This window comes from Camelus ferus, chromosome 26 (assembly GCF_009834535.1).
Source record: "Camelus ferus isolate YT-003-E chromosome 26, BCGSAC_Cfer_1.0, whole genome shotgun sequence".
Classification (NCBI taxonomy): Eukaryota; Metazoa; Chordata; class Mammalia; order Artiodactyla; family Camelidae; genus Camelus; species Camelus ferus.
Genome location: NC_045721.1, coordinates 8,182,925 through 8,207,327, shown reverse-complemented (window position 1 = coordinate 8,207,327; position 24,403 = coordinate 8,182,925). Strand labels below are relative to the sequence as shown.

The 24,403-nt window shown below is 41.8% G+C and overlaps 1 protein-coding gene and 1 long non-coding RNA gene across 8 annotated transcripts in view; one reads left to right on the top strand and one right to left on the bottom strand.

The window, feature by feature from the left end:
• Positions 1 to 1,218: 1,218 nt before the first annotated feature.
• LOC116660006 lies at positions 1,219 to 22,052 on the bottom strand. The gene is made up of 4 exons (XR_004315361.1): positions 21,200 to 22,052; positions 14,664 to 14,723; positions 9,965 to 10,112; positions 1,219 to 2,963 (listed from the first exon to the last, which is right to left on the bottom strand). It is a non-coding gene; the product is annotated as an uncharacterized LOC116660006 (long non-coding RNA).
• The window catches only part of NRG1 (neuregulin 1), a 201,379-nt gene continuing 198,895 nt past the window's right edge, over positions 21,920 to 24,403 (top strand). For 6 of the 7 annotated variants that reach the window (XM_032468476.1, XM_032468477.1, XM_032468479.1 and 3 more), the window contains exon 1: positions 21,920 to 22,968. In XM_032468476.1, coding sequence (XP_032324367.1) covers positions 22,872 to 22,968 — 97 coding nt within the window. In that variant the 5' untranslated portion in view covers positions 21,920 to 22,871. The remainder of the gene's footprint in view (positions 22,969 to 24,403) is intronic. The other variant, XM_032468485.1, reaches the window with a different exon arrangement.

Below are 24,403 nucleotides of genomic sequence, written 5' to 3'. Positions count from 1 at the left end.
TATATTATTCGTATATTACTTTATGATCTAAAAGAAATTCTTAAGACTTTAAAACAGAGATGCCTGGATTAAGGCAGTGGCGGCAGGAGAGAGGGAGGAGACTTCAGAAGTCTTCATCCGGAGATGATTTGGTGTCCGAGGGATATAAGAAATCAAGGTCAAGGGGAAAGAGTTGAGGTGCTTCTAGCTTGGTAGATTGGTTGTGTGGTGATTCTACAGATAGAGAGAAGAGAAGGCAGAGGAAGGTTTCCTTGAGGAAGATGAGTCTGTGAGTTTCATTTTGGATTTAAGTTAGCGGGTCCTGGAAGTGCATCTGTACCCTGGCCTTGAACCACTCTACTGTCCATCTTCTCAGCAAGTCATTGCTACACAGGAAGTCTTGGCAGGCTGATGTGTGTGCATGGCTGAGAGGAGTTAACGTTTTTAGGGATCAACATTTTTATCTGCATTGATCCTTTTACTTTCCTTTCATTCAGACCCTGACATTATTGCTGGAGGGAAGGAATGTGGTCTGGCCTATAAGATTCTATTTTTGGTTTATCTTCCCCCTCCAGCTTTGTCCCAGAAGAGAGAGACAATTCCTAACTATTGGGGAAAAAATGTCTTGGCCAGAACAGAGGAAAGAACACGGCTATCACGGACCTTTTAAAAATAAGAAGGAGGAAAAGAGAGAGAGAAGTGTTTACGGGTATCTGGAGACAGGAAGTGGAAAAATCTGCCCTCCACTTCTTGGGTAATGATGCTAAGAAGACAGTAAGGCACCCAAGGTTGTAAAGCCCTACTGGGTAAGGACCTTCTCCTTGGCAGGAAGGGGGACGGGGGAGGGGATGGAGGGAAAGACAAGAGCCGGAAGAACAACCCCTGAGCAGGAATGACTGTTTATGTTGAAGCTAATGGCCTCACTGATAGCCACAGCCAATGTTCCAGTTTTTGCCCCAAAGCATCAAGGGCCATCACACCCTAAGGGCCATGCAAGCCGAGACAGGGTCTCTTCTAGGCACTTAAGGAAGGTGGATGACCCCAGGCCCAAGGGCTCTCCTCAGCTCTGCATCTGTCCCCTCCACCCAGTACCCTGGACAGACATCTCTAGGCAGAAGATCCTGGAAAGACTGGGGTTGTTTTTCTCACCAGTCCCAAAGATTATGGATTGGAAATCAACTTTGAAAAAATGGGAGTATATATTTTTAAAGTTTTAAATTATGAATTATGAGATTTTTTAACTCCTAGATCAGGTCAGATGGAAACTGTTTCAACTCACAGAGCAGCGAGACGTGTTCAATCATGAAAAAACATACGAATTTTTATTGAAAAATATATCAGTAAGCACACTTATATGACTCTGCTCCACTATTCTTATTTCTCATTCACACACACACACACACACACACAATTCTGTGGACTGTAGAGAAACATGTACATTATGAGTGGATAGGAGCTGCATATAGCCCTGCAGTTCCATTGAAAATCTCTCCTTTCTTTAACATTACGGAAGTACTACACTTTTCTTCATTATTTTCTCAGATCAGCACAGACACTTCTGATCCATCCCACAGCCCAGATGATGTCCAGGCATTTCATACGCTGAGTGAAAGGAGCAACAGTCGTTAGGTGATTTCAAGCCCCTTGGATTGGGGGGCTCTGAGAACGTTTCTCAAGTGCATCCAAAGTAGGGTTTGTCAGTTCAGTCACGTGGCTTGCGTGGATCAAGGACTCCCAAACGAGGCAAGATTCTACTAACATCAAATATGCTATGCACAGCCACAGACACGCTTGAAACAAACTTCACAGCAGATGAGAAGTGGACAAGGAGCCATTAGGAGTGTGCAGCTGTGACCTCCGCCCGGGATGCTGTGATGTGATGGCTGTTGGAAGCCAGGTTTAATGGACAGACAGAGCAAGGACCAGCAGGGTAGGAGTAGGGTAGAGGCTCCTGTCTCGTGCTGGACACTGTGTTGCTTTTTCCACTGCCCAGCACATGCCAAGTGGGTGGCATCAACGTGGTCTGAAGCCATTCCATGCCACAGTTTCTTAGCTCCTGAGCTGGCCTGCTTCGTAATTCTGGAATACAGAGAAGAAAGAAATGGGCGAGAAAGCACTGCATTATGAGGGAGTGTGGAGAGTGGAGATGCTTCTAGAGGAACTGGAACTTAGATGGAAAGTCAAATCTGTTTGATACTAACACGAACACACATATTTAGTCAATATACTTTGAATTACCTTCAAAATTCATTGAACACGCTGTATTTGAATTACTTCAGAGAGTGTGTCTACTTTTCAAAAGGCTTTGATGTAGACCTTAAAATTTAGCCAGTTGGCCATACTAATAATAACTTGCTAAGCTAAACTTGACATTGAGGTAATAGACTGATGAAATACAAACTGATACCATAGCTTTATGATTCCATGAATTTCCTTCAATAGCCGTAATTTTTTATAGCTTTTTGTTGATGGTGGTGGTGGTAGGGGTTTTTTTCTTCCAATTTTATTGAGAGAGAATAGACATATAACATTGTATTTGTTTTAGATGCACAACATGGTGATTTGATACAATTGTATATTGCAAAATGATCACCACAATCCGTTTAGTTAACAGCCATCGCCTTATGTACTGAGACATTTTTTTCTTGTGTTTTATAGCTTTTTATTACTCCTTTCCCGATGCTTTTGTTTGCATTTTGAAAGAACCTGAGAATAATTGCTAACACTTTTTGTGCATTTATTTTATGGCAGGCATTCTTCTAATCGCCTTTGTCTCTTGTGTCCCACACAGCATCCGTGGATGGAAAGTGCTTTTTGTTAATGTCTTTTATTGATACTGTGAATGAAGCACAGAGATGCTGGTTAACTTGTTCAAGACCACACAGCCAGTAACTGGTAGAATGAGATGTGAAGCCAGGCAGGTTGATTTCAGCACTTAAAATCTTCAACAATACTTTGTTGCCTCTCGAGTACTATGGATGCTTCTGGAAGAGAGACAAATAGGCTGCATCAGAGGGAGGAATTTCCAATTTTTCCCTTTTTAGAGTCATAGGCTGTTTGCATTTGTTTATTATAAGCATGCATTTATTTTTTAACGTGAAAACAACAAAAAGAAATAGAAAAACTGATTTAAATAGATAGTGTCAGGGATCTATTTTGATCTAGATTTAGTTTTCCTTTTATTTATTTTAGTTTTAAAGTCATTCAAATGAAGATAGGTATATGTGAAAACTGGGGACAATAAAATTATGACCTTTCTAAGACAGAGAGATGTCTACAAGCCCATTTTAATGGCAAGAGGATAATGTCAAGTCCTGGTCAACTATTTTGTATCATAGCTTATTTTAGCTAATTCTTTGCATTTGTTGGTTTACTGAACCTGGTTTCTGCATTTAATATATAAGATACACATTTAAATCTTTTTAGTCCTTTCTTTTTATTTGTGCTTCTCGACATGTTTAAGCAAGTGGTATCTTTCCATATAAGGGGCAAAAGAATTTGAGGCTGTGAGGCAGGCTGACAAAGAGGAAATATATCCTGTCTGAGCAAGCAAGAAAAAGAGAAAGGAGAGTGAAAATTCTTGAATCATTTAGCTCTTCAGAAAAAAAAAAATGTGGCCATAATTTCTCCATGCAGTTGATCTGTCACCTTAAATAAAAGTTCTAGAAATATAGCTATACTAGAAATGCCTGCCTGGGGCTCAGTCTTCATGTGTCAAATTGGGTAATGGGGCATTGGAATCAACTTCATGCCTGAAAAATTCCCTTCCGGTTCTCCCATCCTCTGAATCTCTAGGGCTGGTCTCTGTCCAGCCAGAAGTATTACTGGATACAAAAAAGTTTGTATCTTTTTTTTGAGAGTAAAATGAACAGCTTTTTCTCATGCATGTCAATGAAAATTTGGGTTGGAAAACAAAACTTTGTGATGGCGAAATAGTCCAGTTTATCTTTGACAGCACAAAATGTGGCATTCTAAATGAGAGTATCTTTTTAGATGGACTAGGAACTATTGCTTATGCTAGTTTCTTATTTCAACTCAAATAATAATCCTGCATAGAAATGGGAACAGGGAGAGCCGGCTAGTGTGTAAAATGCTCTAGAAGTATGTTATTATTCCTCAAGACCCGATTATGACCTGAAGAGGTGGTGGTTCTGATTAGCAATACTAATTGAACATTTTTCTAACGAGTCCATAACCTACGTACATTTTCCAGCTGTATACTGTAGCTCCCAGGGACTGGCAAGGCTGAATCAGAACATCTCCTTGCCAAGACTTGTCTGCAAATTCTTAACCTTTTTTTGTTTGCCAAGAACAAAGAAAAATTGTTGTAAACTTAGCTGCTGTTGTAACATATGAACAGTCTTTTTCTAAAAATGCAAATTAGACAAATAAGAATCATTACATCATCTGCCTCATGCAGTTACATTTGGGTTCTGCTATTGTGTGTTTATATTACTTTCATACCTTACTTGATACATTTTAGAGAGCTTTACTGTGTTCAGAGCACTTGCATATGTGAATATCATTTGATCTGTTCTGCCATCCAGTGTTTCTAATACACTTCGTTTGCAAAAACATTTGATACTTAAATTGATATGGTGCACATATCATACAACAATTGTTTTGATTATTGTTGTATGGAAAATTGTATTCTATCCTAAAATATAAGTGACACACATTTGGCAAAATAAGCTATTGTCAGTTTTTATTGCCACATGAGCTGGATTTTTGAATACTACCAAGTGCATCTGGTTTTTTTTTTTTTTTTTTTTTTAAGCAAAGGCATCATTTAATGGTTGCTATCCCAATACATGGGGAAAAGCCAAGTATTTTGGGTCAGGTGGATGACTACTAAAGATTTGATTAGGCTTAAAAATTTTATGCACTGAAAATTTTATTATTAACCTATAGATGACTAATAAACCCATTGCTTCAAGTGAAACCGTATTTTTAGTTGTTCAGGCTTTGTTATTGTTCGGGTAAGAGCTGTCAGTTATCATTAGTTGTGACGAGAGAATTGATCAAGAACAGCAATTCATGGTTTTGTTTGGTGAGCAGCTACTATACCCCAGTGACAGAGAACACGTTCTCTGCTGGAATTGGAGGGCGACTGTACTGGAGATCTGTGGCAACAGGCATATGTCTGAGCAATTCTCTAAGTAAAAATGGGTAATTTGGAGTCAGACTTAAGATCACAAAACATGGCTAAAACTTGCATTTGTTCCTTCATCTGCCTGCTCCCACCTATTTGAGGCAAGGCGCGGTCTGCCCGGAGGGTTACCCTGAACAGCTAGAGCCTAAAGTGACCTCATTGTCCTTCAGCCAAATTGCTATCCTGCCTTTACCTTGAACGCACCACCGCCTTGCCGTTTTCTGTCTGGAGTACTTTTCCCCCTACTCTTCACTTTGGAAGCTCCTCCTTAACCTTTAGAGCGGCACTGAAGTTCATGTCCTTGAGAAACCCTTCCTTTGTAACACAGACGAAGTTTATTCCTTCTGTTAAACACCCTTACAGCATCCAGGATGTAACGTCCCAGCTGCGCATGTGGGATGAGGCTAGAAGAAGGAAGTTTTGTATTTGGTATCACATTTGAGAGGACGAGGACTTGGCGAAAGAAGAAGAAAACAAAGAATGCGTTTATATATGTTTCTCAAAGGCTTTTATTTTTATCTTTTCAGCGAAAACTGTTAACAAGTATCGTGTTTCTAATGTGTGGATACTAACGTGTCTCGCTCTGTGACATATACAAGATTAAGGACATCGCCTTTGTAAAGCTTAGATTTATTTGGAGAGGTAACTACAGAGAGATGTTCTATACAGACTCATATTAGGTATAATAGAACGAGGTGCTAGATTGTATGACATACAGACGACTGGCTTACACAGGGTCACCGGAGAGCTAAGACCGAATTTCTTTAACTTGCAGTACTTTCCCACAATATTCATTTGGGTTAATGCGCTACACTTACTAAATTGTCCACAAGCTAGCTAAACTAGAAATGTAGCAATATATTACCACATGAACACAAAGGGGCTTAATTATTCTCTAGCAAAGAAATATACAAGACAGGGAAACAGGAGAAGAAAACCGGAAACATCTGGAAATGGGACTCAGGACAGGGGACTGTATAGTAGAGAAGCCTGAACGTCAAGATGTAAGAAGAGGAAAGGGGACCAGAAGGAGGCTGCCAGCGCCAGATATAAAGATATATTTTCATATCTCACTGTTGTGTCCTGAGCCAGTGCTGCTGACAGATTTTCAGATGCTCTTTTGAGGACTCATTTGGCACATCCAGGTCCTATAATATCTATCAATAGTTTGTTGGAATTGAGTAACGTAGAAGCAATATTGGAGACTTGAAGAAATATGGCTGGTGTGGGGGGCGGAGTTCAAAAGAGAGAAATTAAAGTCCTGGTTACATGAGCAGCATATGTGGAGACACACAGCGCGTGCTTAGCCCATGACGAGTGCCCACAAAGTGTTCTTTTCAAATAAACAAAAGGACATTGCAGAGGGGTTCTCAGTGGAGGACACCGGGCAAGATCGCACGGCTCTCTAGTGATCTTGTTAGTGGCTGATGTCTGGCACAGCTGGACAGACAGGACACACCTCTGCTTCCTTAATTTCTCTCTTTGGAGCCATGTTTCCTCAAGCCTCCAATATTGTTCCTATGTTACTCACTTTCAACAAATGACTGTATCTCATTCTTGCCTGAAAAAGCCTGAAGGTGCCTCACCTTTCCTGATCTTAAACAGTTACCGTGTTCTCACTGCCTTGGATGTTCTCTGTGTGACCACTTCTCCTTACTCACCTTTTGTGTCATGAGGAGAAGTCAGCACTCCCTCTTTACACGGCACTCTCCACCCCGCCCTCCATCCCTTCACTTCTGCCCTGCCTTAGGACCTTCATCCAACATTTCTCTTCTGCATCCTCAGTTTCTCCCTTTCTTGTTTCCTTCCCTTCCACTGGACTTCCAAACATCCTTAATTTTTCCTTATTCTTGAAAAGAAATGAACTCAGAATCCTTCCTTCAAACATGATACCCCCTTGCGTGGCCCCCCAATTGGTCTATTTTTGTTGTTAAATTTTCTCAAAGAAGTTCCCTACATCAGAATTCTCAACAGATGGTTTGCGGACCTCTAAGAGTCCAGACACTTTTCAAGAAGACACTCAGCAACCTATCTGTTTGATGCCAGATTTTCTACATATATTTCAACCCAAACAAAATATTACAACAGACTGAATGCAGAAGCAGAGATGAGAATCCGGGTGTGTTCTCTTAAGCCAGACATTAAAGAGATTTACAAAAATGTAAACGAAAGCTTTCTTCTCACTAAAATTATCTTTGTTTGGGAAAATACAGTTATTTTTTCATTAAAATGATGTTATTTATATTAACATATACTGGAGTTGCCATTTTTTAATGAATTAATTCATTTTAAAATGTCTTCTTTTGTTTTAAATTTCTAGGAGGCTAAATACTGGTAGATATGACCCACAAAATCAAAAGCTCTCTGGGGTCCTGATACTTTTAAGAGTGAAAAGGAATTCTGAGATTAAAAGGCTTGAGAACAGGAGATCTACATTCATATTTCTTTTTCCCCACCACCCTCCCACCTTTCTTTTGTCTTGGCCCCACTGGTAGCTTACATCAGATTTCTCAAAGTTATTTCGACATTAAAGACTTTTCCCCAGTGTTTTACTCTTCCTGGTTTCTCAGCAGTGATGAACATGCCTTAGCTCCCTTTTCTTAAACTTCTTCCTTCAGTGACAGCAAACTCCTCTGACTTTCTCCCTACCTTCCTGGTTACCCCTCTTTCCCTCTCTTGGTTCCTATTCGTGGAGATTTTTTCCCTCTCCGTTGTCTCTACATGCTTATCCTTACAGACATCTTCCCCATCTCTTTTCCTAAGTTTTTTGTAGATCTGAATTTTTCCCACCGTGTGAAACCCGAAGCATTCCAGTTGCCAGCTGACTATCGTGCATCTCACTATCAATGGCTCTAAAACCAAATTCAACAGCTGCTCTTGCAGAAACTCAATCCTCTTAGTTACCCAATCTTAACACCCCAGAGTAAGTGTCCACTCCTCCCCCTGCCACACCGCACGCGTGTGTTCTGATTGTTCTGGGCGTCTCCCATCCATTCCCAGACAAGGCATGATCGGAAACTTCTCATCACACACGTGGACTGTTTCAGTGGTCCTTTATTGACTGCCCTCCCTTCTACCCACATGGAATTTCACCTGCCCAATTTTCCCTGCACATGCCGTCCAAGTTGCCATCAAAATTGTGTGTTTTCAACTTTGTAAGATTTTTAACCAGGAAAAGTTTTTTTTTCCACCAAAAACATCAATCCTAATATTTAGCCGTAGCTGGGCTGTACAGGTGGACTGATCCCTGACTGAAGAACTATGTGACGTTTCTTCTAGGCTGTGTGGTCACCCGCTAGTCGAGGTACTGGAGTAGATCTGTGTAGCTAAATGCCTCTTACCCTTTCACTCAGTCAGTCCTCTGTTTTCACTCTCCCCCTTTCCCTAACGTCCCATTCTTGGGCCCTTCTATAGTTCTTTAGCATGAATCATTGTTGGTTTCATCCTTCAGAGGAACAGCTTTTATGGCTATTTACTAATTTCGTTATCCCAGATCCATCAGCTTCCACCTTACAAAATCTGATACATCTTCCCTACTATTTTTTTTTTTATCTCTGCTAGCTTTTCTTTCTTTTTCTCATGGGTTAATACCCATTTTATCCCCAAAAGCAGAAACCAAAGATAATTTCCATAGTCTAGAAAAAATATTTCTCTAAGTTGCTAATTTTTGTTTTCATTTTCATTTGTGTGTTTTGGCATCTTGTAGATATAACCTGTGCCTTAGTTTACTACATGTTGGCATGGCTTCCAGATGTTTTTCTAAACCTTGAAAAAAAATAAAAAGACTGCTTCTGTTTCCACATAGAACACTTTTTTTTTTATTTTTCATAGTTTAGGTCCGTAACACTGGGAAAAACAACAAATGCTGTCTTGCGTATATATAAATGCATATATACAAACAATAGAAGAAATATGCAATTTCCTATGATAGTAACGTTTGAAGACGTCATGACCAACGACAACAAAAAGCATTACTACTGTTAAGAGCTTGACCTTGAAAGTATAACCTTTAACTCCTGTGTTTGGAGATAGCATGCAATCAGGATATGAAACTCTAGAAATTTAAGTAAGATAAACGTGATTAGTTATGTATATAAAATACCTCTATATCCTAATTTTAGGGTAGGTCTGCATTGGACAACAAGTTAAATGATTTGACTGGATTAATTTAGTCAATTTAACTTGAACGATTAACTTGTGTTCATTTCCTCCTTTGAAATAACCACGGGATCATGTAGAGTTGGCACAATCTCTTTTGAATTAAGAACTGTTTTATACCATTGAAATTCTTCACTTAACTCTATCCCAAAATAATTCCCTTAAAAATAATACATTTAGCAATTTTAAAGAGGAAAATATTAGGGTCTATCAAAATTGAACAGTTAATTAACTAAACACCTTAGGAAACAGGCTCATTCATTACCCACCAAATATTTTCAACATTCCTAACAGGCAGAAATCACTCTATTCAGGACCACTGCAGATATAAAATTCCAATAACAAAGAAACTTCCCTCAAAGAAATGACACCTATTTATGTTTAAATTAAGATATATTCATCATCAGAAGGCAGATAGAGCTGTGGACAAGGACACATGAGCAATGTAATCAGGCATGGTCCTTAGATTCTAGGATTTGCAATGTAAGGAAGAAAGATCCAGCCAAAGAGTAAGGTGAAAATGTTAATTACGTTTGTACTCTGGAACATTTTTATAAGAAATATATGGGAATAGAACTGTGTTTTTGGCAGTTCGCGTCATGGTGTCAGCAAACCGATGTCATCCTTGTGGCTGCAGAAAGAGGACATTCTTTTTACCAGCCATGAGCCCCTTACCTGGAAGAAACTTTTGAAGAAACTCTTGAAGGAACTTTACAACCCACGTGCTCAAAGCATGGTGACCAGAGGATGCTCTCTGCCATGAGAATGGGAGGGTGATCTAACTCATTCAGGGCTGATAATGTAAAAAACATGACTTGAAAAGCTAAAAGGAAGAAAAAAAAAAAAACCCAACTGTTTAGTCAAATTTCAGTATAGTGAAACCTAACTGTTAACCTTGTCTGTCCTTCTACTATAGTTGTCAAACAATAGTAATAGTCTCCTTCAAATAGGAGTTTAATTTTGGAGGCCCTTTTAAAAAATAAAGAATTATTAATACAAAATTAGTTACAGCCCTTGGAAGGGACTTCTGCAAGCGTGGAGCCCTAAGCCTAAGTTTTATTGGTTTCACCGTAATTCCACCTTAGTTCCCAGATATTTTCAATTCATGGGGCGTGTGATTAAAGACATGTAAGTCCAGTTAAATATTAGTTCCATCACCACATTGAAACACCTAGGGCTAGTTCATGAGTGGCTTTTATTAATGATCTGAGACATGGTCTACAAAAACGTTGATATCTGATTGTACAGATAATTGCATCCATGTCTACAGACCAGTCTGGATGGTTCAGACTTCAATGGCAACATTTCCTTTAGAATTGGGGCCCAATTTGTCAAAATCAGGATCACTATGTTCTTTCATCTTCCTTTTTACTTTGTCTATATAGATAGTCTGTGGACACGGTTAAAGCATGCTATATTATTGAATATTTGGAGATTGTTCCAGGATTTGAACATTGTAGATAACTTTGGTTTCTTGGAATTAGTTAATGCATACCACAACTTTCCTTGAAAAACACATTTGAGCCAAAGTGGCTTCAGGGAAGTGTTTTATGTTTTAATTAGGTTGGGAAAAGGAGATAAATTCATCTAGTCAGAGTAACATAGTAAATCTTGTTGAAAGGACCCTTTTCCTAAACGACCCAGCTATAATTTCATTCCAGCTGATTTTGCGGACTTGAAACACTTCACTCTGCTTTTCTGTCTCATAAAGAAGTTTCCGTTTGGGTTATTTGTACAGATCAACAGATAAAAACTTATGTACTAGAGCAGAAACAGCTCTGTTAAACATATCTCTTCTCCATGCCAACAATTTTGCTTCTTCAGGACCATGGACATTCCTTGGGAACACGTACACATTTCCCTAGAGAATCCTTAAGCTGTGATATATTTTTGAGTTAAATTGCTATTGTTTATAGAAAAGCTTTTTTTCCACCATCAATGCACATCAAAGTTTATCCAGCATTCATCTCCATGGCAGATGCTTTATCTTACTGATTATTTTGGCAGAAAACGTATGCCAAAAATCTCCCTGTGGGAAATAAAAGCAAACCTCCACCCTCCCAAAATAGAAAATAGCCACAATTTTTCAGATCCCCTTTGGACCTGTGGCTGAAGCTTATAAACCCTCCTGGAGTCCGTTTAGTGTCTGGGAGCCTGGCTGAAGCTTGGAGAAAGGGTTGGAGACAGGATGGTCTGCAAATAGAGGAGCTAGGATTGCTGCGTTGGGTTCGATCTGCTATCTGTGCAATTTTCCACATCACTTCCCCATCTGCCTTGTTTGTTCTCTCAAAAAATAAGAGTTTTATCACTTGAGCATTGTAAAACAGAATGTGAGAGGACTTTTAGAACCTGGAAAGCACCAAAGCAACTTGGAGGCACTGTGTCCATTGTTCAGCTCCTCATTTTACAGGAAAATTAAGGCTGGGAAAGCTAAGTGACTCCCCAAATCCATGGAGCTAGGAAGTGGCAGAGCTGGGAGAGTCACTGTAGATTCCAGCCTTTCTTCCTATTTGTCACTTCCTACCCTCTTCGAGATCTGCTGTCTAAAGCACTATATAAATTAAACTGTTTTTGTAAGTACATTAGGTTACTGTTGCTATGTAACAAATCATTCCAGTCTTAGCACCCAAAAGCAACACTCATTTATCAGCTCTCAGTTCTGTCATCCAGAAGTCTGGGCAGGGCATAACTAGGTCCCCCACTTAGGGTCTTACAAAGCTGAAATCAAGGTGTCAGCTGGGCTGTGCTCTGATCTGGAGCTCAGGTCCTCTTCCTGGCTCACAAACACTGTTGGCAGGATTCAGTCCCTTGTGGTTGTAGGACTGAGGTCCCTATTCTGTTACTGGCTCTCAGCCAAGTTTGCTTTGAGCTCCCAGAGGTCACCCTCCATTCTGAGGCCTGTGACCCTCTTACTTCATAGCAGCTACTCTTCAGAGTCAGTAGGATGAGCTTTCTCTTCAAGAAAGGCCCAGCCCTCCTTTAAAGGACTCACCTGCTTAGGTCCGGCCCACCCAGGATAATCTCCCTCCAGATTAACTCAAAGTCAACTGATTGATAATCTAATCACAGGAGCCATATCCCATAATATCCATAGGTCCCACCCATACTTAGGAAGAGAGGATCATACAGGGGGTGTGCAGAGGGGGCGAGAACCTTGTGATTAGAACTAGAATTCCATTTACTAAATCTACTAAATCTTCTACTCAATCAAGTACTAGCTTCCCTTTTTCCCCTCCTCTTCCCTTCTGCTGCCTCCCATTGAGCCAATTGAGATTCATCTGTCCTACAGAAAACCCAGAAACGGATGATGAGAGGAGGTGAATTAGGAGCAGTGTGGTGGAAACTTCAAATCCATGAAAAACTCTCATTTTTATTAGTTGTATTTATTCTTTGTAGCCTTAAGAGCCAATGGCCTGGGATAATTCAGAAGTACCTATTCAGTAACTACTGAATAGTTTTTTAAAAATTGCCTCTTCTTTTAGTAAAAAAGTTGGCCTGGATTCAGAGCTGTTTGGGGAAACCTGGATTCAGAGATGTAGGAGCAACAGCAGCTGGAAGTCAGGAGACAGTGACAACCAGCAGAGGTGCCATTTTCCTAGCGCCTCCTGCAGGTTGGCCACTTGACTCACAGGGGCTCATTTAATCCTCACAACAGTGATGTGCTATGATAGATAATACAGCTGGGAAGCGGCAGAGTCAGAATTCAGAGCGCTGACTCATTGGTGCTTTCTTTGCCAAGCTTCCATCGAAGGTTCAAGGTGGAGACCGTGACCCTGGGAGGCGCTCAGACCCAGAAGCAGAGAGGAGGGGATGGGAGATGGGGCTGCTGGCTGTCATGCAGTTTCTGAGAGGGAGGCCTTTTTAAGCAATCACAAAATAGCACATCATCAAGTTATTATTTTTCTTCATAGACAAATTTACAAATAAGGAATGAGTTGAACTTTATAATACCTCCTTATGATGCTTAGTGAGTAACAAGCATTGATATCAGTATACAAGTTTTTTTTTTTTTTTAACGTGGACAAATACAGCATAGAGTAGGTCGACAAGGGGGCTAAAATGGATTTAAGTACATAAAAATGTAATGATAGAGACCAGCGAGCCTTAACCTTGAACCTGCTAACCGTAACTGTTGGCTGAACCAGTCCGTGAAGATACAGCTCATAAGCTGCAGAGCCTGGAAAAGTCGTGGCTACTTCGTGAAAGTCTCCTTTGCGTGGGAGTAAAAACTTGTATTTGGAAAGATTTCAAAACCCTTCAACTGCTGCTCCATCACTCTCAAGTTGAATTAAATGCAAATTGTGAATTCTTTGAATACATTTGCAGTCTGTTCATTTTAACATGCAGGTGTTGGACGTGTACTTGAGGGAGATAGAGGGGTGACTCCTGAGGCCTCATTCCCGCAGGGCAGAGACAGACTGGAAAACAAATAAGGGTGCAAACAAAGGTGCTCGGCTGAAGGGACACAGAAGGCAGACACTCGTGCAGCAGCAAATGATCCTGTTGGGGAGTCAGGGGAAAACAGACAGAAAAGGTGGGGTTTGAGTTCTATTAGACACAAAAGGGAAAGAAGCTTTAGGTAGCAGGAAAAACAGTCAAAGGCCCAGAAGTAAAAGAAGTTATAGTTCGGTGTGACCAGAGTACACCGAATACCGGGAACAGGTAGAAAAGAGGTTGAGTATTCATGCAGCACTTAAATTGGGAACGACCTGACTACCCTCTAAGGAGAAGTTTCAATTTTATAGCAACAGGAATCCAATAGAGAAATCCCATAAAGGATGACAAGATAATAGCTGTGTTTTAGAAGATTAACTCTGGTAGCAGGAAGGAGAAGGGCTGGGTGTGAACAAGGAAACTGAAGCAGTAAGAAAAGAGGCTGAAAAAGACGAGTCTAAGAATGACAGTGGACCCAGATCCACGGAGAAGCAAAAGAGCCAGGTGATGAGGATAAGAGCTGCTTCAGAGGGGAAGGCGCTGGAACTGGAGCATCAAACGGCTGGAACTGGGGAAGAAGAGAAGGGTGTGGGGAGAAAAATGATGATGCTGGCCTTTTTTTTTTTTTATCCTTTGGTGGGGTAATCAGATTTATTTATTTATTTACTTACTTATTTATTTATTTGCTTACTTATTTATTTTTTAATTTTTTTTTAATGGAGGTACTGGAGATTGAGCCCAGGACCTTGTGCATGCTAAGTATGTGCTCTACCACTGAGCTATACTATACCCCGCCCACAACGCTGACCTTTTGATCTTGCACTTTGTCTGTTTTTTGGTGGGCAGAGAGGGTTAAGGATTAATAAACTGTTCAGTTTGAGGCAGTTGAAAATAGAGGCTTGGAGTTTAGGAAAAAAAATACACACACACAGACACGTACCTTTGTGAATGACCAATGTTTGATGTAGTGGCAGTGAATCACAGTTTTTCTAGGATTATTCTGTAGTTCAGAAAAACAAAAATAGTTTTAAATATTGAGCCACAAGCTAGCATTCACAACACAGGTAGACGAAGGAAAAAGAATCAGGAAAAAGAGATAGAGAAAGTTCCACCATTAGGACATGACTACAAGTCGCTGGAAAAGGTTTCAAGATGTTGTGTGTGTCCGTGTCCCGTAAACATAAAGACACGTCAAAGGACAATCAGGAAGGCCCTGGTAAGTTCTGAGCAGTTCCGTGAGATCAGTGGTGAGCTGGGGGAAGAAATGGATTCCTTGAGCTGATAAAAAAAGAACTGAATGTTCAGTCAAAGAAGGAAAGAAAGAGTCAAAAGAGAGATTTTTGTTGCTGTTGTTCTGACTTCTTTGTGAAAATGGGGAAAGGTAATGTTCATGGAGAAAACTGGGGGTTTGGGGTGACCTGGCATTAGAGATTGGCAGTTGGACAAGGAAGGGAAAGAACCAATAATAATTCAATGAAAGTTTTTTAGTTAAGAGGGAGAAAAGTAAATTTTAAAAGAAAGCAATGAGTTGAGAAAATGTGCATTAAGTTCTTTTACCTTGCACTTCTGAGCTAGAACTGTAGTTTTAGTACATTCAGTAAACACACAGTGATGTAAATCCTAGCTCATTGCTGGCTCTCAGGAGTCTACTTATTACCATGGAAATAAAAGTAATAGTGGATTTCTACCTCATATGTCATTAGATGATTTTTGTAAACAACTACAAAAGAAAAAAATGGCATAATTCCAAAGCAATTGGAACCTAAGCAAAAGTGACTTTCTCTTGCTATCTACAATACCAGGTTTTGGTCAATCTTCAAGACAGAAGTTGCAAATGGACTGAGATTTTTTTTGTGCCTGGATATATCTGCTTTATAGGACCTCAAGATTTCAGTCTGCTCTAGGACTCAACCAAGATCACTCACAAATGCTAATCCAAACATATTTCTTAGACATTCAATGGAATATCTAGGATCCAGGATCACTCCCAGAATTTCTTGGGTCCCAAAAGCATCCTACATGCTGGATAAGACCCTAAGCAAGACCAGAGCTCTCTGAGCCGTTTGAACTAGGTGGTTTCCATCTTGCATCTATGGGAATGGGTTGGAACAAGCTCATTCTTTATGATTAAGCAGAAAAGACAACATTTTCCATAAGAATGCAATCTTCTGCATGGTTGATCACCAGTTATTTTTTGGGATGGTCATTTAGTTTCTGTCAAGTTAGCTAATTGTCCTGCTAAATCATCTTTACAAGATGACTTGCTTTCTTGAGTTGTTAATCCTTGGGAAATTATTTTCCCAAATGAATGAGAATTGAAAGATATACATATATATTTTTAACATACACATACACAAAATTTCCCAAACATCTAGTGTGTTGGAAGTTGATCTGTTGCAAAGTAACTTGAATTCTAGGCCTGGGTCCAGGGGTGTAGATGACTGTAACATTCCACTGAGAACTTCACTCTTGGCTCTTAGCTGAAAACTAAAAATCCCTAGTCAAGATATATGAAGTACTGAGCTCTAACTTGAGCAGGAACTGAAAAAAAAAAAAGGCAGGGAGGGTTGTATTCATAAAGATTTAGTAAGGAAGTTAGAAGGAATTATGTGGGAAAGAAGGAAAAAGAATGACTGTGGTGTTACTACATGCCTGGGCCAGGTACACAATATTGTGGGCCAGGGTTTCATTCCATACAGACCAGTTATCATGATGACATTATGAAGTAATTTCCTATACACTATGATCTGTTTTGGAAATGCTTTCTGCCAGGTGTCTCTTCTGAAATACACTGATGCCAAGAGTCGACCTGTTAAATTACTCTCACTGTTCAAATATTTGAAGTACTAATTCATCACTCATGCCCTTAAATTTATATTTTAACATCATTATAAATTTAACAGGGGCGAATCTTTTCACAATAATGAATAAAGTGACTCTTGAAAGGAAGGACGTTAACCGTGGAGAGGATCCTGTGGGGTGACTCTTAAAAGCCACGGAAGTATCTGAATCTCTCTCTCTCAACTATATATGAGGTGTTCACAGAATCTGAGCCCCACGCATGTATGGAGAAATGTCTTTGCATTTGGTATATGGATCTGCATGATGGGAAGTGATGAAAATATTAGGGGAGCTAAATCTAAACTCAAAGATAATTGTAAGGTGATTACTAGGTGCCATTCACTGAGATGACAATATATGGACTAACCACTAGTCTGTAAAGTGAAAAACCATCTTATGGGAAGAGGAACCTTATATTATGCCAAAGTTAGAAAGGGGTTTTTAACTCTCTATTAACAATACCATGTTTAAAAGTTTTCCTCCATGGTCATCTTGTCAGAACAGCCTTGCTAAAACCCAGCTCTTTTATGGGTCTCTCTGACACCTCGTACAAATGCAAGGGAGGAATTGCAGCCAATAAATGTCATCTACAGGTGAAATTTGCAGAGGCAATTTAGGAAAAGCAGGTAAGTATTCCCTTGAGATTTTACCATGTCACAAAAGTTATCACCTCACCTCTTAAAGTTTTGGGAAATTATACTGATTAATCAAGATTCTTATTCTGTATGTTTGTTCCTTGGAAAGGCTTATTTCAACTGAAGTTATCCCAAAATGTTATGCCTGGTGTCATTAGCAACATCATCATTTTCGAATTTACCAAATAAACATAAGCATATTTGTATGTATGGAGAGATATATATATCTCTCTATATATGAAAGCAATCCTATTTATCCTCATTTATATACCAAATAACAAAATGTATGTAATTGGCTATGATGAGACAGGCATAGTGCTAGAAATATAACATAGAACACGGAATAGTCAATCTTCGCCTCCCCCCAAAGATTACTGCCCAGTAGGAACAGATTATTGTAAAAAAAACAATCACAAAAAGATCCCTGTAAAAATAAAAATCACACACAAAAAATAATTACAAACTGGAAGAAGTGTTATGAAGGAGATGCAAAAGTGGGATGGGAGATTAAAAGCATCTCCAAAGGGAATGGAAAGCTTTTCTGAGCAACTGGAATTTAGTTGGAGCCTGAGCGATAAGTGGAATCAGGCAAAGCATGGTCATTGTGGGAAAATCCATGCACAGGAAACAGCAAGTGCAAAGGCACTGAGACCAGAAAGAATGACAAGCTCTAGAGACATGTTGCAAAGAAGCCTCCATGTATGAGGCACAGAGAGTGAGGGGTGAAGCCTGGTGAGATCAGGCTGGAGTTAGGCACAGCCTAGCCCTTCAAGGGCATTGGTATGGTTCTCCACTGAATGCTCAAGTGGTAGAGCGCATGCTCAGCATGCAAGAGGTCCTGGGTTCAATCCCCAGTACCTCCTCCAAGCAGAAATCAATGAATAAGCTGAATTACCTCCCTCTCATTAAAAAAAGAAAGAAAGAAAGAAAGAAAATGGTAGTGTCAGAACCAGGCTTTTAAACATTGATTCTATTCTATTTAAATTCATTCTATACAAAACTGTTTAGTCCTTACTAGGTGCAAAGTATGATGCTAGGAATTCTCGTGGATAGCAATGTGAAAAAAGTGGTTAAAAGCATATATTATCTCCACCTTTTATAGACTCACATTCAGATACAGTGTTTTTCATTTCCAGTAGAGGAAAGATAAATAATAACTATACCCCCACACATATATGTGCACACACACTCACAAATACAGACTTACACACACATGTACGACTGCATATGTGTATGTGTATATATTTGTATATACGTATATATAAATTTGAGGTATTTGCATCACACGCACATCTTAAGTATGTGTTGCAAGAGGATGAGGGAGACAAACAATTAGTGTGGAGGTGGGAGAAATCAAAAAGTTGCATGAGATTGTATTCTTAAAAAAAATTAAAATGTTTCAAAGGCTGTTAAGTCTTATATCTCCACCACACAACAGAAGAGATTTATAACACTGACCCCATTTTTCAAATAGTGTCCAGAAAAAGAAATTAGGCACTAGTATTCAGCTGTATAGTCCATTTTGGATCTACAATGTACCCCTACAATCATGAGAGCAGTCTTATCATTAATAATAATGATAAATAATAATAACAACCATCACTGGTATACGATCATGTTTAAAAATCACACAAACAAGCGGAAAAGCATAAACACAGATTTCATTTTAGTGCTGTTTGAACGTTACCTTTTTAGGATTTTTCTTAGGATTCTAAACTCAACAGTTTTGTTATCAAACTAACTCTCTTCATTGCAGACAGAACTTGAGTAGTTAATAATTCTGTTAAATATTTTCCAAATGTAACAGAGGACACCATTTCCAATTTTAGAAAGGTATCTTGTTGGTCAGGAGTCTTCTGTTTAACAAACTCAACTTCTGTGTTGATTCTAAGAGTCTAACTAAACAAGCGGGACAATTGGTAATCAGCGAATTCTTAAGGCTTCTTTTATCTGATTTTCCTTACACAATGGTCTGCTTGTTTCAGTTTTGTGTGTATTCATTTTGACTGCCTGTTAATGTCTTCTATTTATAATAATAGTATGTGAAAGTAGTATCTAATCTCTAAGCTAGTATATAATTGCAGACCATCACTATAATTGTGCAGATAGTGGAATATGTTTGAAATCAGTAGAAGTGAATTTGCCATGAAGCTAAAATGAAGCTTCAGGACCTCTCACTTCTAAGTTTCCCTTTAACATTCTTGGATCTAAATTTGTATTTTTTTGTATTTTTAATTTTGTGTTTTTGTTCTTTTCCTTTATAAAGATCTCCCATATCTTAATAAGCTTCAGAGCCCAGAAAACTTATCTGGCCCTGCTTTTCATCTGTATTGTAACAATTAATTTGTTTTAATACTTTTTTTTCATACTATTTTAGCTTCATGGGAATGGGGCAGTTTTTTTTTTCTTTTCTTGTTTCTCTACAGTCCAGCATTTAGTTCAGTAAATGCTTTGTGAATTAGTGACTAGGTCATGTGCATTTGTTGTGTTGAGCTGCTGAGGGAGATTTTTCTTTTGCATTCATGCATGTTTATTAATAATGAATTTGTTGCAGTTTTTAAAAAAGTAATCTTTAGAAATTATCTCGTCACTTAAAAGTTAAAAATATCTATATACAGAATTTTAAATTAAATTCCCATTGCTGCCAATATGCACAATAGTTTGCAACAATGTAATCTAGCTTCATGTATTAATGTTCTTTCTGTTTTCTTTTTTTTCTTTTTAAAATTTTCTTGGAGTATTTTCCAAACGGGAACTAATGAGAGAAGGGGTATTACATTTGGACAGCTTTGTAGAGTCTAAGAGGGCTTCTGGATGGTAAGCCTAGCCATAGAAAAATGCTATGGTGCCTCATAGCATTAATTTAAAGCTGTCATTTAATATAAGATGTCCATTTTGTCTTTCTTTATTTCTCAAGTTGCTTATTTATAAATCTCCACTCTATTTTTCAGGAGTTGACATATGTTGACAGTTGGCATGTGTCACCTGAGAGCTGATATACCCTAAGAGCTGAGCAATACATAACAAATTAATACAATTATACCATGAAGACATGTCCTTGTTTCTAAATGAGACAACTGAGGTTCATATTCAGACTTTCAAGAAAACAAAATAGTCTTCTCCTTTTTCCATCCCTTGTTCTGATCATTTCCAAGGGTTTTATGAAAATGCAAAACAAAACCAAATTTGCTACTTCCTGACCATAGAGATGACTAATTAAGGACAATCTCAAACCTAGTTTTCCAACTGGCTTTCTGTTTTATTTGGAAAGATCTGAAACTTTTTTTTTTTATTAATTCCAAATTACATTTCTGCTTTAGATCCTTCAATTCTAAAATAATGATATCTCTAGCAACATGGAGCAATTGTACACTAAGCCCTTACAGGGTCTCATGTCCTGGAGATAAAGTACCCCTTGTGCAAGGGCTCCCCTTTTCTGAGTTTTGCTGTTTCCTGTTTGTTAAGTAGTGGCCCCACCTGGGAAAGTATGGTTATGTCAGCCAAAATTCAACTCCAGTTTACATTAGACTCTGTGGAATATTCTAGTGCTATTCAGTGTTCACAATCTCCTGGATTTTGCTGTGTTTATGGCCCAGTCTAATTTACATGTGGTGTTTGTTGGGAGGTTATCAGAAGCTATTTGGACGTCAAACTCTTTTTAAATTAAATAATGTGGCACTATTGCTAAGATAGCTTTTAACAGTTTAACCCACCCAAAAGATTCTCATTTACAATGCAAATTGAAGGAGAATAAAATTCTTCTTAATTTAGGAGAGTTTTAAAATGAACGGGTTTGCCCCCCACCCACTTCACACGTACGTAGCAAGAAAGCACCCCGGGTTTCACCTTTATTTGAAATGGTGGCGTTTAGAAAATATACCAAGAAGGCCGGGTGTAGGTAATGGATCCGTTAGCATTAATCCCAGAGGATGGAAAAAGAGGAGCAAAGCACTTTTAAAGAGAAGTAAATAAATTTCCTATACGGATGGCTGGTACTCACCTCTTCCAGACCACAACACATGAGCCTGCCACTGTAAAAGAACCTTCTAAGTTAGCCACAGCTCTGATAAAACTGTGAGAACGTTTTCTCGATCATTCCGCGGTGGCCTTTAACTTTTGTCCTCCGCAGCGGGGTGCTAACGTTTTCTGGATTTTCCTGCTCTTTAGAATTCTCCACCAGAGGGAGGACAAGGCAAGGCGAAGTGGGTTTCACCCGCAGTTCTGAGCGAAGTTTGAAGCCGAGAAAGCGAGCATTGATGAATTAAGCATCTCTGGTTCCGTCTCTCCGCTCTCCTACTCGCTCTCTCAGCAGGACTGAGTGACTCCAGCTTTTGCAGTCATTTTATTGTCCGTGTGATTGCCTTTCCACTGGGGTTTTATCAGCTCTTTTAAAAATTAAGTTGTAGTGAGAGAGACAGTTTATGACCCCCTCCTTTGAAGAGGCCGGGCTATTATTATTATTTATTTTAGGGAAAGCTGAAGATGAGAATTCCGACAGGCGTGTCGTTAAACGCACGAAGACAGGACACACACACATCCAAGGAGTAGCTTTGGGAAGATGACGACATCTGACCGCCTTTAAGGCTCCCTGAGCCCTTCCCGTGTGTCCACAACCGCTTTACACTCAAACCCCTTTCTACCCAGAGTTCATCTTTGCCCTACATGCTTGCGGGATTTCTCACTAACGTAAGAAAGGGCTGAACCCCAGACTGAGGAAACAGCCAGCAGTCCTTTCCTTCCCACGGGTTCCAGAGCTTTCATTTGGCGGGCAGGTGTCAGAGTTGCAAACTTTTGTCTCCAGCACTTCTCCGCGCAGAAGGGAAGGGAGCGGCCCTCCCGGGCGCTGCCTGGCTGCGGAGAGCGAGGCGCCGGAGCTCCCGGGTCCCTCCCTGGGTCCCGACTCTCCCCGGGCCGCTCGCGTCGGCTCCCGCGGGCGCGGCGGCGGCGGCGGCGGCGGCGGCGGCGGCGGCGCGCAGCTTCCAGCGACCCCTGTCGGGGGTGCCCGGCAGCCGCCCCGCGCGCCGCCCCCCGCCCGGCCGGGCTCGGGGAGGGAAAGGGGCTGCGCCCGCGAGCGCCGAGCCCAGGCTCCTCCCGGTGGCGTGTCCGCGCCTCGGGGTGGGGGTGTGGTGGGGACGAGGGAGGGGGCGAGGCCAGGGGAGGGCGAGAAGGAGGCGCCAGCCTTCAACCTGCAGGAGGGAGGTGGTGGCGGTGGGGCAATTGAAAAGAGCCGGCGAGGAGTTCTCCTCAACTTGTCGGAACTCCGGCCTCGCGCGGAGGGCAGGAGCGGAGCGGCGGCGGTGCCCGGGCCAGACGGTGATCGCCTCTCCCTCGTCGTGTCGGGCTGCGAGCGCGCCGGGCCGAGGCCGCGGCAGGAGCCGACAGCGGCGGGAACCGAGAACTTCCCTGCGCGACGGGAGCCGCCCGGAGAGCGAGCGCGACCGCCTGACGGAGCGTCCCGCCCGTCCCAGGTGGCCCGGACCGCACGCCGCGTCCCCGCGCTCCCTGCCGGCGACAGGAGACGCCCCCGCGGAGCGCGCGCCGCAGCCCGGCCGCTGGCTCTCCTCCCGCCCCCGGAGGGAGAAACTTTTCCCAAAGCCGACCGCAGCCCTCGGACCAAACTTGTCGCGCGTCGCCAGGAGCCGTCCGCGCAGAGCGTGCACTTCTCCGGCGAGATGTCGGAGCGCAGAGAAGGCAGAGGCAAGGGGAAGGGCAAGAAGGACCGAGGCTCCGGGAAGAAGCCCGCGCCCGGGGCGGGCGGCCCGAGCCCAGGTGAGTGCGCCGCGCGGCCGGGGCTCCGCGGTTCTCCTCCTCCTCCTTCTCTTTCTCCTCCACTGGATCCGTCGCCTCTCCCTCGTCCGCCCGCTCCCTGCGCTCCGGGCGCCTGGCCCTGCCTCCTGGCGTCCGCGGGGCCGGGCGGTGCTCGCCCTCGGTGGGGCCGCCCCTCACCTGGGCGCCCAGCCCTACTCGGGTGCCCGCACCCCCGCGCGCAGGGTGAGGGGCGGCGGCCGGGCCCGCGCCCGGGGGAGGATCCGCGACGCGACGCGCCGCGCTCCCTGGCACGGCCTTTGCCCCGCGCCCCGCCGCTGAGCCCAGCCCGGGAGCCGGACCCGGAGTGCAGGAGCCGAGGCCCGGCGCGCGCGCGCGTCCCGCGCCAGCGGCGCTTTGCACGGGCCCCGTCTGCCCTCTAGCGAGAAGAGCGGGAACGGGGCTCCCCTCGGAGTGCCTGGCTCGGAAGAACGAGGTGCTCTGGAGAGAGAAGCCACGCGAGCAGGCACGCATCTGTGTTCCGGGCCCCGGGGAGGGAGTGCAGGGTCGCAGTGTGTGCGGCCGCTCACCCGGGTTCAGGCCTGTGGTAGTGCATCAGCTGAGAGGGATTCCTAGAGGTCAGCGAAGCAGATAAAAATCCAGCCCAGTGCCATGAAATGGTCAGCTCCAAATAAGTTCTCAAACTTTTGGCTTTGCAGTTCTGTTTTTCAGGACGTCCTTGATAAATATGGTTAATTTATGTTCCCAAGAAATACTCAAAAGTGAAAGTTCACCTGAAGTTTTGAACCCAGTTGCTTACTGCTTATATGATAGAATGAAATGGCGATTGAGGCTTTCCAGAGACAAATCTAGTTAGTACTTGATAATCAGAACAGGGACATGAATGACAGTCTTACCTTATATTTCCCTAAGAAGGGCTGATGCTTCAGGCACTATCTTGGACGGAGGAGGCACCCCAAATACATACTTGGTTATGAGAGATTGAGTGAAGAAGATACTGAAACAAAACAAAAACAAAAAATGGAGGGGAGGAGGAGGAAGATAAGGAAGGGCCTTTTTCTACTGCTGCCATTCCCAGTTGTTAACTGATCCAGATACCTTAAGTCACTAGAACATCCTCCGGCACATTTCGTAAAGCACTTCTGAAGAATTAATTCAATAGCACTTGGTAATGCATTGGCTGAGGAAGATAACAGAAGTATTTGCCTGTCCCTTGCAGGAAGAAAGCAAGATTTGCCTAGTCCTCTTATTGGCATCCCTGAGAACATTTCAGAACCTGGCTTATTGGCACACACCTTAAACAGGTTTTGAGCAAAACAAGTTGAACAGAGAGTAATTGTTTGGCCACTGACCATTCCTGTGCATGCTTCTATAATAAGACACTGCTGATCAGATTCACCTTACATTACCTTTCTTTAGCCCTCATGAAGGTGTATTA